General features: G+C 53.1%; 1 protein-coding gene across 2 annotated transcripts in view; it reads right to left on the bottom strand.

The window, feature by feature from the left end:
- Positions 1–18,660, bottom strand: part of STK11IP (serine/threonine kinase 11 interacting protein) — a 272,418-nt gene that overhangs the window by 237,721 nt on the left and 16,037 nt on the right. For both annotated transcript variants that reach the window (XM_029604968.1, XM_029604969.1), the window contains exon 5: positions 16,487–16,582. In XM_029604968.1, coding sequence (XP_029460828.1) covers positions 16,487–16,582 — 96 coding nt within the window. The remainder of the gene's footprint in view (positions 1–16,486; positions 16,583–18,660) is intronic.

The raw sequence follows: 18,660 nt of genomic DNA, 5'->3' as shown, positions 1-18,660 counted from the left end.
CTTGGGGACAACGAAGTATACGGAGTACTGGCCTGTGCGTTGCTGACCTCGCGGTACGGGGGTGATGGCCCCTAAATCCTCTAGTCATTGCAGTGTGTCCAGCACCGCCCGCCGCTTCTCCGGGCCCTTGCAAGGCGAGACTAGAAACTTGCTTGTAGGCATCCATACAAAATCTAAAGCGTAACTGTGACTTATCACGGAGAGGACCCACTGGTCCGCCGTTACCTTGGTCCATTCCTCGGCAAATTGCATCAGCCGGGCCCCCACATGTGGCACCGGACAACACATCTGATGCGAGGGATGGACCAAACGATCTTCATTGGGAGGCTTTAGGCCCCAATCGTGCTGGGGAACCACCTTGCTTTCCGCTTCGTCTGCCACGAAAGGACTGAGACCACGACAGCTGTCGGGACGAGCTGGCACGGTAAGCCGATCCTGATGATCTCGTTGGTCGGGTCCTATTGGGGAAGGACCCCCGAGCTCTAGGTCTGTCCTCCGGTAACTTAAACGCTTTATTCTCCCCGAGCGACTGCATCAGATCATCCAACTGCTTGCCAAACAACAGCTTCCCCTTGAAGGGAAGGGCTCCCAGATGGGCCTTAGATGACCCGTCTGCTGCCCAATGTCGAAGCCAGAGAAGCCGGTGAGCCGAGACCACCGACACCATCGATCTGGCCGACGTACGCAACAGGTCATACAACGCATCCGCGCTGTAGGCTATCACTGTCTCCAGGCAGTTTGCCTGAAGAGCCTCTGCTTCCGAAAGATCCTCATTTGCCTGAAGCTGCTGAGCCCAGCGCAGGCCCGCCCTGAGGACAAAATTACTACAGATCGCTGCGCGTACCCCCAGGGCCGAAACTTCAAACACTTTCTTAAGTTGAAGCTCCAACTTCCTATCCTGGACGTCCTTGAGAGCTATGGCCCCCGTTACTGGAATCGTCGACCTCTTCGTCACCGCCGATACCGCAGCATCCACTCTAGGCAGGTGAAGGAGTTCCAGGGCGTCTTCCGGAAGTGGATATAGCTTATCCATGGCCTTACTCACCTTCAGGCCCAGCTCCGGAGCGTCCCACTCTCGGAACAGGATGTCCGTTGCCGCAAAGTGGAATGGGAAAGCGACGGGTGGACCCCGGAGACCCAACAACACTGGATCCATCTTGGCCCCCGGGACTCCACTGGAGGCGCCTCCACACTGAGCTCCTGCAGTATGGCCGGGATGAGAGGAACCAGCTCCTCCTTTTTAAATAGACGGACCACCTTTGGATTGTCACCGTCCGCTACCGGCAGCCCCTTGGCTGGTCCCAGGCTGCACCGGCGCCTCACCATCCGACTCGTCAAACCCCCCCCCCCCCCCCCCAGGGGTCTCGGGAGCGGATCAGTCTCGTCCTGCGAAGAGAACTCCATGTTGCGCCCTGAGGGACCATCCGCAAGGGTCATTTTTCCCTTGGAGGTTCCACCTCCCGGGGAGTCCTATCCTTATGCCGCCTCTTCCGGGCACTGGACTTCTTCCCACTGCCCTCAGGGGCTCTCTTTGCCTTTTTCTTAAGGACTCTGTGCTTTAGTACTTTTTTCATTAAAAGTACAAAATCCGACGAAAACGATGAGTCCCCCGACGAGGAAGGCTCCCCCAGGCTATCCTCCGGTACGGGGGAGGCAGCCCCGCCCCCTCCGGTCCGGTCACTGAGGAGAAAGCGCGGGAGGCATCGGCCCATCCCCCGATGCCGCCCGCGTGGCCTCCCTAAAAGAATCTAAGATGGCCGCCGTTCCCGCGCTGAGCGGGAACGGATCTGCACAGCCCTCGGCGAGCCTCCCTTCGCACGGCAGCGATCACGGCGCCCTGGACCGACTCCCCCGACCGAGCTCCGACGGCCCCTCACCGCCCTGCACACAACCTGCGCACATCCCGTCGCGCACCGAGCCGCACGCGACACACGCCGAGCCTCGCGGCATCTTCCGCCGGCCACCCCCCCGCTAGAGCAAACACGAACGAGGAGCACAGCCGTGAACCTGACACTGTCTTTCGGACCTAACCGCAACGGAGAGTCGGCGTGCAGAGTGGATTACAAAAACCAAAGGCTGCTTCGTACAAATAAAAGTTCTTTTTTTTTTTATGTACTTTACGTGCTGGCGCTGGCCGTGGTGCTGGGCTCCTGCTCCAGTATGGGGTGAGTGAACCGGGCTCCCCGGTGTCACCCCCGATGCTGTTAACCCGTCACGGCCGGGTCCTCGACCCTTAGCAGCTGCCTCAACCAGGGAAGGATGACCCCCTCAGGATCTTCCACTCCCCTGGGAGGCTCCCACGGCCAGGATCTGACTGAGTCTTCTTTGTGCCCTTCTTTTGTTTTGTTTCTTTTTTTTTTTTTTTTTTTTTTTAAACAACCCTAACTAGCTAAGCACCACTATCTTGTGGATCCCAGAGGCTGTGGCTTTGCACCTGCACCATCTGCTGGAGACAGAGTAAGACTGAGAGGCTGTGGGTGGCACCCTGGTATATGTGGCGGAGCCAGTAAAATCTTGCTCTGTCTCCATCTGCTGGTGCGGAGGCAAAACCCAGGTGTCTGGAGTGATCCGGGTACGTACAGGGAACCATAAAATTGTTACATGTCTTGTATTATTTCAGCATGCAGCAGTACACCTGTTATTGGGTTTGGCAAAATCAGAACATTTTAATGCCATTATGAAAGGTTTACATTGGGTATCTGTGCAGTCCGGGTTGAAATTTCGGATGCTAGTAACAACTCAAATTATTATATGCAGACACTCCTTGTATTACCCAGAAAAAAGTTACAGTGGTATGAGCCATCTAGATCATGTTGATCTGAGTCTCAATGTTTACCGAGTATTCAATTTTAAGCGTCAAAGAACTAGGGCCTGTGCCTTTTCATACATTGCCCCGACTCTCTTCATTGATTTGCCATTGAATGTAAGAAGGGAAACAGATGTCAAGGTGTTTAGAAAAAGAGTCATAACAATGATTTTTCAGGAGGCATTTGGAAATTGTTAAACATTGGCTATGTACATTGTTTTAATGTGTTGTTTTATGATATTGTAAGTGTTGTTCTTTGTAAGCCACACTGAATGCAACTTGTATGGAAGTCTGTAACAAATAAGACTTTTAAATAAAGGTAAATATTAACTAAACACATGTCCCCATGCTTAGTAGTGGCTGGGGAGGTCAGGAATGGGTATCCACATGAGCTGGAACAGGGCCTTGGCACAAATATCTTGTCTCTATATTCCCCGGAAAATACTGGCGACTTTTAGCAACTTCAGGTCTCGTTATCTTCGAGCTGTGACTGAAGAACTAAATCACACAAAGTATTAGCAATAGCTTTCTGACCAATGGCACTGCGGGATTTTACAGTTTCTCACCTCCCTAGAGTACGAGGACATATGCTCTCTAAACATCACTCTAAGAAAGACTTCCCAAGCCTTAGTTTGAGCTACAAAGGAAGTAAATTTCATCCACGGAAACACAAGTTTCAGGAAAAACAAGGAATCACAGTGCACAAAAATACCTATTTTCCATAAAAGTGAATACTAATAATTTGAACGCATAGCAACAGCTGATAGGAAGTCAATAAAGGGAGTCCAGGAGAAAAGATGGAGAAACGAGAGACTGGTGATAAAGCAGTCTGGCAGCTGAGTTGTAGAGGTGCACAAAGAATTGGAAAAAACATGATGAAGGAGAAAACAAAAAGGAGTAAGAAGTACATTTTATAGATTCTGTGCAATTGAAAGTCACAGGAGCAGATGTGAAGTCACAAGAAAAGAAATGTATCTGGGATGACATCTATATACTTAGCAATATCAAAAAGCTATTGTAAGTGCTATGAAATCAATAGAGATTAAGCCATCAGATAGGCAAGGAATAGTGGAAAAAGTAGAAAAAGCAAGTTTGCTAACCATGAATGGGGTTCTCCATAGCCAGGAGGAGGAATTAGCCATGATATTTAGTGTTGACATCATCCTAGAACACCAAACCAACCCTGCTCTTCTATCTCAGAGAAGTCTTGTGTTTGCAGTTCCCACCACGTGTTGCCACACAAGTCTCTCAGTTGACTACAGAGCTTATCTTTAGCCTTGCAGTCTCTCCAGGGTGGTGGCCAGGTATTCATCCTGCTGTCTATGAAGTAGCCCATTTACTTGGGAAGTCCCAAACACTTACTGAAAAGCAACCCAGACTCCCTGAGGATAGTGGACTACTGGGTTAACAGGCTACATAAAACTGCTTGCCCAAAGTTGCTGTCACTTCTGGATAGATTGTCCAGACAGTAAAGGGACATGAAAGTGTAAACCGGCTTTGCAAATGTCTTCAACAGTGTGGTGATACACCAGTCAGTTTCTCAGTCCCTGTTCAGAAAGCCCTGGTTAAAACCACTGGATCAGCGCCAGATTGGGTACAACAAGACTCAAAGATCCTCCAAACCCTGCCACACGCCAAGGATGAGGAAGTCTTTTGAGCCTGCAACAGAGTAGAAATAACATTCTCAGGATATTCTCTTTCTTTCTTAAATCGCCTCCTCTCAAAAGCCAAGCTGCTAGACAAAAGCGAGCCACTTGATCTGAAAATATGGGCCCTGATGTAACAGCTTTGGCAGATGTCCCAGTCTCAATGGGCCATCCACTGCTAGATTGATCAAATCTGCAAACCAAGGTCTCCGTGGCCACTCCAGAGCCACAAGAATTGTGTTTCCTGGATGGACCTCTATTCTCCTTACAACCTTGCTCATCAGAGACCATGGTAGAAATACGTACATCAGAATGTCGTGCAGCCAAGGAAGAACCAGGGTATAAACCCCTTCTGCTCCACACTCTCTTCTGCAATTGAAGAAGCATTTATTTATTTTATTTATTTAAGTTTTTTATATACCAACATTCAAGACAATAGTCCCATCATGCTGGTTCACATGAAACAGGAGTGCAAAATAAACTTAAACTTGAACAATAGTGCGGAAATAGCAGTTACATGTAACAAGGAAAATTGAACTTGGAATGAGAAGGAAAAAGGAAAAAGGAAAAAGGAAAACCAGCTAATTACATATAATTACATTGTAAGAGGTAGCTAATGGTGATGTTGATGGTGATGTGATGATTGTTAGGAGTTAAATGATATTGGAGTTAGGAAAAGCCTGCCTGAACAGCCAGGTCTTGAGTCTTTTCTTGAAGGTTGAGAGGCTGGGTTCCATTCTAAGATCTGGGGGGATAGAGTTCCATAAGGTAGGACCGGCTGTGGAGAAGGCCCGATTTCTTAGCGTAATGTGTCTGGTAGTTTTGGCTGGGGGGACTTGAAGTGATCCTTTGTAAGCATCTCTTGTCGGTCTTGTTGAAGTGTGTAATCGGAGGGGGAAATGAAGGTCAATTGGGGCTAGTTGATGCCTTGGCATCCCGCTGAGTTGCCATTAGGTCCATTTGAGGTATGACCCATCTGCAAGTAATGAGGCGCACTGCTTCCTCCAATAGCTCCCATTCTCCGGGATCCAATTGTTGTCAGCTTAGAAAATCTGCTTGCATATTGTCGGATCCCACTATGTGAGAAGCCGCTATCAAGGCCAGATACAGCTCTGCCCAGCGCATCAGCATCTCCACTTCCTAAGCCACCACTCAACTCTTGGTACCATCCAGGCAGTTAATGTAGGCCACTGTCATCGCATTGTCTGACAGGATTCTCACCAGACTGTTGCACAAAAGAGGTAGAAACTCCTGCAGAGTTAACCGCACTGCTCTCATCTCTAAGCGATTGATGGACCAAGACGCTTCCTCCGCCGACCACTGGCCTTAACCTGACTGGGACTGACTCAGCTCCCCAACTGGAGAGACTTGCGTTTGTATTTACCACCATCCACTGTGGAACCTCCAGGTCAACCCGGCGGCACAAATAGTTCCAACCAAGCCACTACAAAAGACTGGACCTGGCTGACTCTGTAAGTGGCAGGAGAAGATGAAACTGCTCCAACATCGGATCCCAGTGGGATAGCAACGCCTTGTGAAAAGGTCTCATAGGAGCAAACGCCCAAGGAACCAACTCCAAGGTAGATGCCATGGAGCCAAGGACCTGCAGGTAATCCAGGAAAATGGGCACTAGGGCCTCCAATAGATTTAAGACTTGAGACTGCAACTTGACAATACGCTCCTCCGTGAGAAACAATTTCCCTACTCGGGTATCGAAGCGTGTACCCGAAAACTCCAGGATCTGCAAGGGGGAGAGATGGCTCTTGAACATATTCACTGTCCACCCCCACCGCCTGCCTGCAAATGTCCTCTGACTTTGCTCAAATGAGCCAATCATCCAGATATGGGTGAACCAGCATGCCCTCCTTTCTGAGGGCTGCTGCCACCACCACCATCACCTTGGTGAAAGCCCTTGGAGCCGTCGCTAAACCAAACAGAAGTCACAAAATTGAAAATGCCCCCGAGGGTCATGAACCGGAGAAACCTTTGATGATCCGGATGGATCCCTATGTGCAGGTACGCTTCTGTTTTCTCCAAGGAAGCCAAGAACTCTCCGCTTTGCCCACTGTGATGACGGAACGCAGAGTCTCCATCCAAAACAGAGTAACTGAGAGCTACGTTCACTTTCTTCAACTCCAGAATCGGACGAAGCATTCCTTCCTTTTTCAGGACCACAAAATAAATGGAACAACTTCCCGTCCCTTGCTCCGCCTAGGGGACGGGAACAATGACTCCCAACATTTACAGACATCGGATGGTTTATTGTACGACCAACGTCTTTTCCATCAAGGCACAAGGAGATACCATGAACAGGCTTCTTAGTGGCCAAGCAAACTCTAAAGCATAGCCTCGTCCTATCACACTTAAAACCCACTGTTCTGATGTGGTCTTGGCTCACACTCCTTGTAAAGCGACCCCCGATGACTGGGACCGGCCTCATCTCATTGCACTACTACCTTGGCTGGAGCCCTCTCTGCTCACCCTATGGCCTCAAAGTGACTGGTTCCAGGACTGCGACCTCCCTGAGGCTGCCTCTGGACAGCGCCCAGAGCTCTGCCTTGTTGGAAACGTCCCCGAAATAGAGAGTGCGCCAGAAAATAACCCTTTGGGGCCTTTGGGCTTGTCCTCCAGCAGCTTGTGTACTTTATCATCTCTCAGATCCTTTGTCAGCTGCTCCAAGTCTTCTCCAAAAAGAAGCTTGCCCTTGAAAGGTAAGGCTCCAAGATGAACCTTTGACGAAACATCCGCCAACCAGTTTCATAACCAAAGCAGCCTCCTGGCCGAAACAGCTGACATAATTGTCCTGGAAAAAGTGTGGATGAGGTCATACAATGCATCAGCCTCCAAGCATTCCCCCTGCTTAGACTCTGAGGGTGACATAGCTTTGTTATTTTGTAACTGCTGCACCCATTGCAGCCCAGCCCAAAACATAAAACTGCTGCACCCTGCAGCATGGATGCCAAGAGCAGACACCTCAAAAATCTTAAGGTACACACCTGAAGCTTCCTGTCTTGCAAATATCTTTCAAAGCTGCCATGCCAGCCACTGGAATGGAGGTCCTTTTCATAACTGCCGAGGTGGAGGCATCCACCTTTGGAACCATTAAGAGCTCCAGAGTGTCTTTGGGCAAAAGCTACAGCTTATCCATCTCTCTGCTAACCCTAAAGGAAAATTAGTTTCTTACCTGATAATTTTCGTTCCTGTAGTACCAAGGATCAGTCCAGGACACCTGGGTTGTGACTCCGCACCAGCAGATGGAGACAGACTAAAACTTGTGGGCGGAGCATATATGCCCCTGTGCCAGTCACAGCCCCTCAGTCATACGTAATGTCAAAGTAGACAAAAGCCAAAAGGCAACCATAGCTAACCATACAACTTGGTAGGGAAAAGAAAACCAACACCCCTACAGGAACCAGACTCCCCAACCGGGAGAGCGAATGGATCAGCGTACTGAAAAACACAATAATGAGCGGACTCTCCGTTACTATAACGCAACACTGCGGGCGGGATCCTGGACTGATCCTTGGTACTACAGGAACGAAAATTATCAGGTAAGAAACTAATTTTCCTTTCCCTGTACGTACCAGGATCAGTCCAGGACACCTGGGATGTACCAGAGCTAACTTACCGAGGGTGGGAAGCAGAGTCCCGCTCGGAGTACCCTCTCTCCAAAACCCCCAGCTTCAGTAGCCTGAACATCCAACCGGCAATGTTTAATGAAGGTATGCAACGACTTCCAGGTATCCGCCCTGCAAAGCGTGTCGAATGAGCCCGAAGACCCACCGGCGGCGATTTTCCGCGCAGAATGTACGCAGAACCAATGGCTTCCTTGAGCCAACGGGCGATTGTCGTGCGGGACGCCGCAGCACCTTTCTTTGGACCCGAAGTTAACACAAACAGAAGATCCGTCACCCGAAACGGATTAGTAACCTCCAGATAGCGAAGCCGGGACCTCCGCACATCCAGTTTTCTCAAGTCTTTTGTTTTCGGGTCCGAAGACTCCGCAACCGAGAAAGCGGGAAGTTCAATTGACTGATTCAAATGGAACGACGACACGACCTTAGGAAGGAAGGAGGTAACCGTCCGCAAGGAGACCACCGAATCGGAGATGCGCAAGAAGGTCTCCCTACAGGACAGCGCCTGTAATTCTGAAAACACGACGGGCCGATGCAATCGCCACTAGGAATACGGTCTTCAAGGTGAAATCCTTGAGCGTAGAACGTTTCAGGGGCTCAAAACGGCACTGAGCATAAGGCTGAGAGTACCCAGTTGAGGTTCCAAGACGGGCAAGGGGGCCGCAACGGAGGACGGAGGTGCTTAGCCCCCCTAAGAAAGCGGGAGATATCCGGGTGGAGAGCCAGAGAGATCCCCCGGACCTTACCACGCAAACAGCCAAGCGCCGCCACTTGAACCCGAAGGGAATTACACGCTAAACCTTCGGCGAGCCCCGCCTGGAAAAAAAGCCAGAATATCGGGAATAGAAGCGGAAGTGGGGTCTAGGCCCCACTCCATGCACCATTCCTCAAAAAACTACCCAGACCCGAACATAAGCTAGGGACGTAGACTGTTTTCTGGATCTCAGCAACGTAGCAACGACCGCATCCGAATAGCCTTTTCTCTTCAACCGATACCTCTCAAAAACCATGCTGCGAGACAAAAGTGAGCCACATCCTCCAAACAGACGGGGCCCTGACGAAGGAACCCCGGGAATCCCTGTAGACGAAGGGGTGCGGCCACTGACAGCTGAACCAGGTCCGCAAACCACGGACGGCGTGGCCACTCCGGCGCCACCATGATCACATTGGATGGATGCAATTCTATGCGCCGTAGGATCTTTCCGATCATGGGCCACGGTGGGAACACATAGAGAAGCACATCCACCGGCCAGGGAAGCACCAACGCGTCGACTCCTTCTGTTCCCCTTTCGCGACGTCGACTGTAAAATCGCCGAGCCTTCGCGTCGTGCCAGGTGGCCATCAGATCCATGTGGGGCATTCCCCAAGTCCGGCGAATGAAGAGAAACGCCTCGTCCGCCAACTCCCACTCTCTGGGATCCAAGCGGTGACGACTGAGAAAATCCGCCTGGACGTTGTCGATTCCCACTATGTGGGAAGCCACGAGATGGCTGAGATGCCGTTCTGCCCAGAGCATCCAGAGCCGCGCCTCCTCCGCCACTAGAGGACTTCTTGTCCCTCCCTGGCGATTGATGTAAGCCACGGTGGTAGCGTTGTCCGACCATACCCGGACCGCCTGTCCGCGCACGAGGGGTAGAAAAGCTTGCAGCGCCAGACGGACCGCTCTGGTCTCCAGCCGGTTGATAGACCACCGGGTCTGCGACTGACCACAGACCCTGAACCGACTTCCAGCTCAGGCTGGATCGCGCCTGCCCCTCGAGAGGTAGATGTAGATAGAAATCCTCGGAAACCGGTTTCCAGAGGGAAAGCAATGAGGACTGCAGCGGCCATAGATGAGCGAACGCCCAAGGGACTAACGCCAGCTTGGATGCCATAGACCCCAGAACCGTCAGGTAATCGCAGACTCGTGGCCGGTGTAGCAACAAAAACGTAGCACCTGAGACTGCAGTTTGCATATCCGGTCCTGCGAGAGAATCACACTGCCTCGCTACGTGTCGAACAGGGCTCCAAGATATTCCAAGGACTGAGAGGTTCGAGATAACTCTTGTTGAAGTTGACCACCCAGCCCAGGGACTGCAAGAGCTGTAACACCCTGGCCACCGCCTGCCGACACAGACTCTGAGACTTCGCCCGGCTCAGCCAATCGTCGAGGTAAGGGTGAACCAGCAGGCCTTCCCGCCGCAACTGCGCCGCCACGACCACCATCACTTTCGTGAATGTCCGAGGCGCTGTCGCCAGGCCGAACGGAAGCGCCCGGAACTGGAAGTGCCTGCCCAGAATGCCAAACCTCAGAAACCGCTGAAACGCTGGTTGAATTTCCACATGAAGGTATGCTTCTGTGAGATCTAGGGACGCCAGGAATTCGCCGGGACGCACTGACGCGATCACTGACCGAATGGTCTCCATTTTGAAGTGAGGGACTCGAAGGCATCTGTTGACTCCTTTCAGATCCAGAATTGGGCGGAAAGTGCCGTCTCTCTTGGAGACTAAGAAGTAAATGGAGTACCGGCCCTTGCCGTACTGAGCGGCCGGAACCGGCGAGATGGCTCCCAGTCTTTCTAGTCTTTGGATGGTATCTAGCACCGCCGCCTTCTTCTTGGGATCCTTGCAGGGTGAGACCAGGAATTTGTCCGTTGGGATGCGAGCCAAATCTAACTCGTAGCCATGTTTTATCACGTCGAGGACCCATTGATCCGATGTCACGCTGGCCCATTCCTCGAGGAATAAGGATAGACGCGTCCCCACGTTTGGAACAGCGTGCCGAGGACGCGACGAGGGATGGGCCGGCCGAACTTCATTGCGAAGGCTTGGACCCCGCACCCGACGGGTCCCCTCCTTGCCGGCCAAAACGTTTGCCCCGAAAGGACTGCTGCCACTGGGTGTACCGAGAGGAAGACGGCCTAGGGTCCAGAGGATCTTTGTGGCCTAGACTTCCTGGGCCCCCTGAACCGGGCTCTGCCTGAAAAGGAAAATCTCAACCGGGTCCTATCCTCCGGCAGCTTAAACGCTCGGTTCTCCCCCAGGTAAACCATCAAATCGTCCAACTCCTTGCCGAACAGCAATGTCCCCTTAAAAGGCAAAGCCCCGAGGCGAGCCTTGGAAGAGCCATCCGCTGCCCAATTGCGCAGCCAAAGGAGACGACGTGCCGACACCGCTGCCACCATGGACCTAGCTGAGGTGCGCAAAAGATCATGGAATGCATCCGCGCCATAGGCAATGGCCGCCTCCAATCTGTCAGCTTGGGAAGCCTCCTCTGAAGAGAGACCCGCATTCGCCTGCAGGACTTGAGTCCAGCGCAGACTAGCACGCATAGCAAAATTTGTGCAACTGGCGGCACGCACCCCTAGGGCAGAAACCTCAAAAATATTTTGAGTTGAACCTCCAACGTACGGTCTTGAATATCCCGGAGGGCTGTCGCTCCCGTGACCGGGATGGTAGACCTCTTCGTGACAGCTGACACTGCCGAATCCACCTTTGGGAGTCGGAGGAGCTCTAGCGCGTCCTCCGGCAAAGGGTAAAGTTTGTCCATGGCCTTGCTGACCTTCAGACCTAACTCCGGAGTATCCCATTCCTTGAAGAGGATATCCGTGGACGAAAAAATGAAAAACGACCGCCGGCCCTGTGAACCCAATCAGAACAGGATCCATATTTGCCTCCTGGCGGACCACCACCGGAGGAGCCTCAATCCCCAGCTCCTGGAGAATGGCCGGAATGAGTGGCGACAGTTCCTCTCTGCGGAACAGACGCACCACCTTGGGGTCATCCCCGTCGACGGCCTGCGCTCCTTTACCTGTACTGGGCTGCGCCGAGCCATCTGCTGCTGCCGTCCCGGCCCCAGGCAGGGGCTCCTCGGAGGCCTCTGTGTCCGCCCCGGAGGTATCTTCGGAATCCGAGTTCTGCGGCACCCCTCGGGGAAGCAGTTTGCCCCAGGCCGCTCTCTGGGTGGTCTTCGCCACCCTCCTTGCCATCTTCTTCTGCGGCGGGGACCGGTGGACCCTTGAACGCGAGGCGTCCCCCCGTCTGCGCTTGCTGCGCTTAGAACGGCGCAGCAAAAGCGCCAAATCTTCAGAAAACTTGCCCGAATCCGTTGCGTCGCTTTCCGAATGCCCCCGGGACTGGGGCCCCTCTGAAGGGACCTCCACCGCTGCACCCCGCTGCGGGGAAAGCGTAGGAGGTAAAACCGAGGCCCCCACCGTTTCCCGCGAAGCTACCCGGCCGGTAGACAAAATGGCCGCCATTCCCGCGCTGACCAGGAACGGGTCAGGAGGCCTATCAGGGGGACCCCCCCCCTTGCGACGGCGATCGCGCGACCCGGGAACGGGCCCCCCGAGGAGCCGCCGACGATCCCTCGTCTCCCGGGACGCAGGCCGAGCAAAGCCCGTCCCGGGAGAGACGCGCGCGCGCCGAGTCGCAGGCCCTGCACTGCGAGCCGCGCGGCCCTGCAAAAAACCGCGGGAAACCAAAGACGCGCCGAAAAGCACTGAGGGACGCCGAATAAACACAAAAATTCAACGCGGCGAAAATCGGCGACCTCCCCCCTGCCGAAGACGCCCCCCCTCGAGCGGAACGGAGCGCAACGCCAGGGAACGGAGAGCCGACTGAAAACAAAAGTAAAAACACTTTTTTTTTTTTTTTTTTTTTAAATAAGAAAAAACGCTGTCCCAGGTGCTGAAAAGCCCTATGTCCTGCAGGGGTGAGTGAACCGGGCTCCCCGGTGTCACCCCTGACGCTGCTACTAGTCCAGCCGGGTCCTCAACCCTAGCAGCGGCCTCAACCTGGGGAGGGTAGTCCCCTCAGGACCTCTCAACTCCCCAGGGAGGCAGGGCAACTGGGACTAGAATTAAACAAGATTAAATAAAACCCAATTTGAAGAAAAAACCAAGTTAGGCCTAATAAAATCAACCACAAAAGCGAACCTGACTAACCACACAGAATCAGGCCCGACAGGGCTGTGACCAGACCTGCACCACCTACTGGAGACAGAGTAAGACTGAGGGGCTGTGACTGGCACAGGGGCATATATGCTCCGCCCACAAGTTTTAGTCTGTCTCCATCTGCTGGTGCGGAGTCACAACCCAGGTGTCCTGGACTGATCCTGGTACGTACAGGGAACCAGGTGTTCGAAGGAACACCCGGTTAGGGTTAGCAGAGAGATGGTTAGCAGAGAGAGGGTTAGCTAAAACAAATATATCCTTTACGATTCTCCATTATTTATCCACAGGCATCATTTATATCATTATCTGTCCCTGCCAAAATTATACGCTGGGAAAACGACACGTTTGATAAAGACACGACTTATTAGACCAATGTTCAATATTAATAATCATCGTGATAATGCCCCCTTGGTTACACATTGGGGAACTATTCAGAAATGCTCATCCGCAAAGAACAGAAATGGATCTGTACCCTCGATAGTCTTGTCCCAAATGGTTTGAACAATGAAATTGAGTGGAGCTATTTTACTTTACTATGCTATCCATGCTACCTTTCCATTTATTCATCTTTACATTTTGCTGCAGTGATTTGATTGGCTAACTTTGCTTCCACCAGACACTTCTGATTGGCTGTTTGCTTTCGCATCTAGTTGACAGCATTTAAATGGCCTCTCCAGCTTTTACTCTTCGCGCACCCTGTACACTGTTAAGATTAAGGTATGTATTTATTTTTGTTTCGGCAGAATCCCATCTTTTTTTGTGATAATATTGTCTGTTTAATTTTCAGATGTGATACTTCTTTATCATTGTCCCTCCCAACACAGCCTTGCGGCGAAACATGGGGGTCCATGTCGGGGGAACCATCTAAAACTGAATTTGTATTAAGAGACAATGGAGTTGCCATACCAAGTAAACATGAATGCTAAGACACAGTGGAAAACGTTTGGACCCTTACTTCCTCTGCACTCTCTTTATCTGATGCTTGATCATTGAGCGCAGAGTTGCTCTCCGACCTTGTTTGTGGTCTGCTAACCTCAAGGCCACTCTCCGGAGCATCCCACTCCATGACCACCAACTGTTTAAGTGACTTTATGAAAAGTGAAGGTCTTAGCTGGACCACATAAGCCAGGCATGCAGGACCGGATCCACTGCCTCCTGGTCAGACTCCTCCTGTGGAACCGTTATCCCGAACTCTGCCAGGACGTGCAAGATCAGGGGTCCCAGCTCCTCCTTTTGAAACAGGCGAACCACCTTGGGATCATCTCAGAGTCCTTGTCTGGATCCTGCGCATTCCGGGAAGGATCAGTGTCAGGAAGACAAACCACGATCGGACTCCTCGGAGGAACCATCATCAGTGGCCCCTGGCGCAGATGGACCAAGGACTCTCCAAATTCTTGTGGCCCCCGAGGCCCCTGAAAACTTGTACCTCTTCATGAGTGGAGCTTCTGATGTCCTCCGCTTGGGAGAGTACCTCCCCGTGGCCTCTCAGGCCAAAAAAGCTTCATGCATCAAAAGAATGAACTCTGGCGAGAAAGGAGAGGAACCATGAGAATCTTCCTCCAGAAGATCTTGATCCTCCCCCGTCTGCCCCCTCCCCTGGGCTCCCCAGGCCTGAAAACCACTGGGAGAAAACACTGGTGGGAGATCCCCTCCCCCTGACGCTGCTTCCGAAGCAGCTGCGCATGTTTTCAATATGGCCGCTGTTCCCACGCTCAATGGGTACGGATTGGCCTCTCCCATCGCAGCTTCTGACCTACCAGGTGTAGATAGGCCTTAGGCCTGAGCTATGTATTTCCTGACTCTGCTGGCAACATATTTCACAACCATGTGCTTTGGCAAGCTCAATACCGGAAGAAGGCAACACCCCAGAGACGGTACCTGATTGGACTATAAAGCAACGTTCATAATTGGATATTAGAAGAAGATAATACACCCAGGATGCGCATCAATGTATTTCTATTGGACAATGCAAAAAGTTTATAAACTCCAGCCCGAGGGCTCTGCGCTTTGAGAAGCAAGCTGAATGCCAATTGCCACTGACCTGCATCTCCAGAGAAACAACGACTTCCTCTTTCCTTGTTCCTCTTAACTGTATTGTCTTTGTATTGCTATCAATAAATTTGCCTTTTAGATCATAAAGCTGTCTGAAGGTGCTTTCCGAATACCCGCAGAAAAACACAGGCCTGTGTTGCCTTGAAGACACCGTCAGTCCCCGTCCCCCCCAATGTACCCACTCCACCAGAGAGGCATCAGGAACTACTCTCTCCACATGCAGTGTATCAGCACTCACGCAACTTGGCTCGGTCTGGTCTGACTGCGCGGCACAGCCCAGAGAGGAGAAGGCACTGGGAGAGCTGCTAAACTGATGCCCCTTGTTCGGCTCACCTTACTCTGCCACCACCGACAGGCAGACAAAAAGAAAACAAATGCACTCTCTCCTGAGTTTGTTTTTTTTTAAACTTTATGAAAGAGACAGAAATTTGTTAACTTCCCTGTCTGAAGGGTGGCAGAGTCTTCTCCCAATCCTCCTGGAGGTGAGGGAAGGGGACCACCAGCTTTCACCTCTGGCGTGATTCAGCGAGCAATCAAGGGTCCCCAACCCCTGCTCATCCACCTCTACAACCAGGAGGGATGGTCCCACCAGGACCTGCTGATCTCCTGGGAGGAAGTTCTCCTTCTCATTTTCCTCGTTTCCTATCTCTCGTCTTCTTTTCAGGTTTTGCACCTCCTCATCTGCTGGAGACAGAGAAATACTGAGGAGCTGCAGGTGCCACACCAGGTTAAGAGGCGGTGCCTGCAAAACTTTCTCTGTCTCCAACTGCTGGCAGGGAGGCAAAACCCAGGAGTCTGGACTGATCCGGGTACCTACAGGGAACTACAAATTACCAAACAGATTAGAGAAGGCTTGGAAAAAAGAAAGAAGACTGAGAGTGTCATGAAGCAGAGTCACATGGTAAGTCCCTCGCATGCTGAGTAGAGCAAAAGCTCTTTGAGTTAGGAGAGAAAGGTCCATTCGAGACCATCAAATGACGTCATCCCCATGCATAATGACTAATTCAGCCCTGCTTGGGGACGGAGGAAGTGGGAAAGGCAGAAAGAAAGCTGATTTGACACAGAGTAGAGAGATGTGAGAAAGAACTGTGTCAGCATAGCAATGAAAGCAAGAGCCAGGATAAGCTGATCCAAATAAGAGGACATGCCCACTGCCGAGACTCGCAGAACATGGCCAATACCAAGACCTTCCAGGCTCTCAAGCACCCCAGACAGAGAGATAACACATCCAGAGAAGACTATGAATGCTAGACACGCACAAAAGGGAAAAAAAGAGAACATGGTACAGGGAGGAAGAGTGCAGGAGAGGAGAGGGGCCTGCACGCAGGATGGAAGAAAGCTAGGAGGTGGTTTCCAGGGATGCAGGGAGGGCTATCAACTCTGCAGTCAGAAAAAACACAAAAGAAAGCTCACCATTAACGTGATGATACATTTGGAGCAGATTAAGATCTCAAGCTGCGAATAAATAGACCTTAGACCTTGGAGGCACTGCAAAGGGACGCATCGAAGCTAAAATCAGAGAAAGGGAGAGAAGGGGGCAAATGTCACAGCACAACATCCATACTCCAGCATCCTACCCTCAGCATACCAAAGCCCAGTTACTACCCCCACCCACACACCCCCCCCCCCCCAACAGCCCTGAAACTCAGCACCTCAGAGCCCAGCATCCACCCCAGCCCTGTATACCCCAAACACCCCCCGCTTCTCCCTGAGAGAAGGGGGCAAATGTCACAGCACAACATCCATACTCCAGCATCCTACCCTCAGCATACCAAAACCCACTTACTACTCCCACCCACACCCCCCCCCCCCAACAGCCCTGAAACTCAGCACCTCAGAGCCCAGCATCCACCCCAGCCCTGTATACCCCAAACACCCCCCGCTTCTCCCTGAGAGAAGGGGGCAAATGTCACAGCACAACATCCATACTCCAGCATCCTACCCTCAGCATACCAAAACCCACTTACTACTCCCACCCCCCCCCCCCCCCCCCCAACAGCCCTGAAACTCAGCACCTCAGAGCCCAGCATCCACCCCAGCCCTGTATACCCCAAACACCCCCCGCTTCTCCCTGAGAGAAGGGGGCAAATGTCACAGCACAACATCCATACTCCAGCATCCTACCCTCAGCATACCAAAGCCCACTTACTACTCCCACCCACACCCCCCCCCCCCCAACAGCCCTGAAACTCAGCACCTCAGAGCCCAGCATCCACCCCAGCCCTCTATACCCCAAACACCCCCCCGCTTCTCCCTCAAGCTCCTCCTCCTAGTGCCCAAGAGCCCTCCCCAAAGTGCAATCTCCCAGGTCCCCCATAATACAGGAGAAACGCCCAGAACTCCTTAAAGGACCGGCTCCGGAGATCTGGCCCGCTCCACCTTAAGCTGAATCAGCAGGGGATTCTGGTCCTGGGAAGGGAGCATAAGTAGCCAGGCCCGGAGGACCCTGGGAAGGGAGCACAAGTAGCCAGGCCCGGAGGACCCTGGGAAGGGAGCACAAGTAGCCAGGCCCGGAGGACCCTGGGAAGGGAGCACAAGTAGCCAGGCCCGGAGGACCCTGGGAAGGGAGCACAAGTAGCCAGGCCCGGAGGACCCTGGGAAGGGAGCACAAGTAGCCAGGCCCGGAGGACCCTGGGAAGGGAGCACAAGTAGCCAGGCCCGGAGGACCCTGGGAAGGGAGCACAAGTAGCCAGGCCCGGAGGACCCTGGGAAGGGAGCACAAGTAGCCAGGCCCGGAGGACCCTGGGAAGGGAGCACAAGTAGCCAGGCCCGGAGGACCCTGGGAAGGGAGCACAAGTAGCCAGGCCCGGAGGACCCTGGGAAGGGAGCACAAGTAGCCAGGCCCGGAGGACCCTGGGAAGGGAGCACAAGTAGCCAGTCCCGGAGGACCCTGGGAAGGGAGCACAAGTAGCCAGTCCCGGAGGACCCTGGGAAGGGAGCACAAGTAGCCAGGCCCGGAGGACCCTGGGAAGGGAGCATAAGTAGCCAGGCCCGGAGGACCCTGGGAAGGGAGCATAACCAGCCAGGCCCGGAGGACCCTGGGAAGGGAGCACAAGCAGCCAGGCCCGGAGGACCCTGGGAAGGGAGCACAAGCAGCCAGGCCCGGAGGACCCTGGGAAGGGAGCACAAGCAGCCAGGCCCGGAGGACCCTGGGAAGGGAGCACAAGCAGCCAGGCCCGGAGGACCCTGGGAAGGGAGCACAAGCAGCCAGGCCCGGAGGACCCTGGGAAAGGAGCATAAGCAGCCAGGCCCGGAGGACCCTGGGAAGGGAGCACAAGCAGCCAGGCCCTGAGGACCCTGGGAAGGGAGCATAAGCAGCCAGGCCCGGAGGACCCTGGGAAGGGAGCATAACCAGCCAGGCCCGGAGGACCCTGGGAAGGGAGCATAAGTAGCCAGGCCCGGAGGACCCTGGGAAGGGAGCATAACCAGCCAGGCCCGGAGGACCCTGGGAAGGGAGCATAACCAGCCAGGCCCGGAGGACCCTGGGAAGGGAGCATAAGTAGCCAGGCCCTGAGGACCCTGGGAAGGGAGCATAAGTAGCCAGGCCCGGAGGACCCTGGGAAGGGAGTATAACCAGCCAGGCCCGG

This window comes from Rhinatrema bivittatum, chromosome 6, assembly GCF_901001135.1.
Source record: "Rhinatrema bivittatum chromosome 6, aRhiBiv1.1, whole genome shotgun sequence".
Taxonomy (NCBI): domain Eukaryota; kingdom Metazoa; phylum Chordata; class Amphibia; order Gymnophiona; family Rhinatrematidae; genus Rhinatrema; species Rhinatrema bivittatum.
The sequence above is the reverse complement of the archived record's forward strand: the minus strand, read 5'-3'. Positions and strand labels throughout refer to the sequence as shown.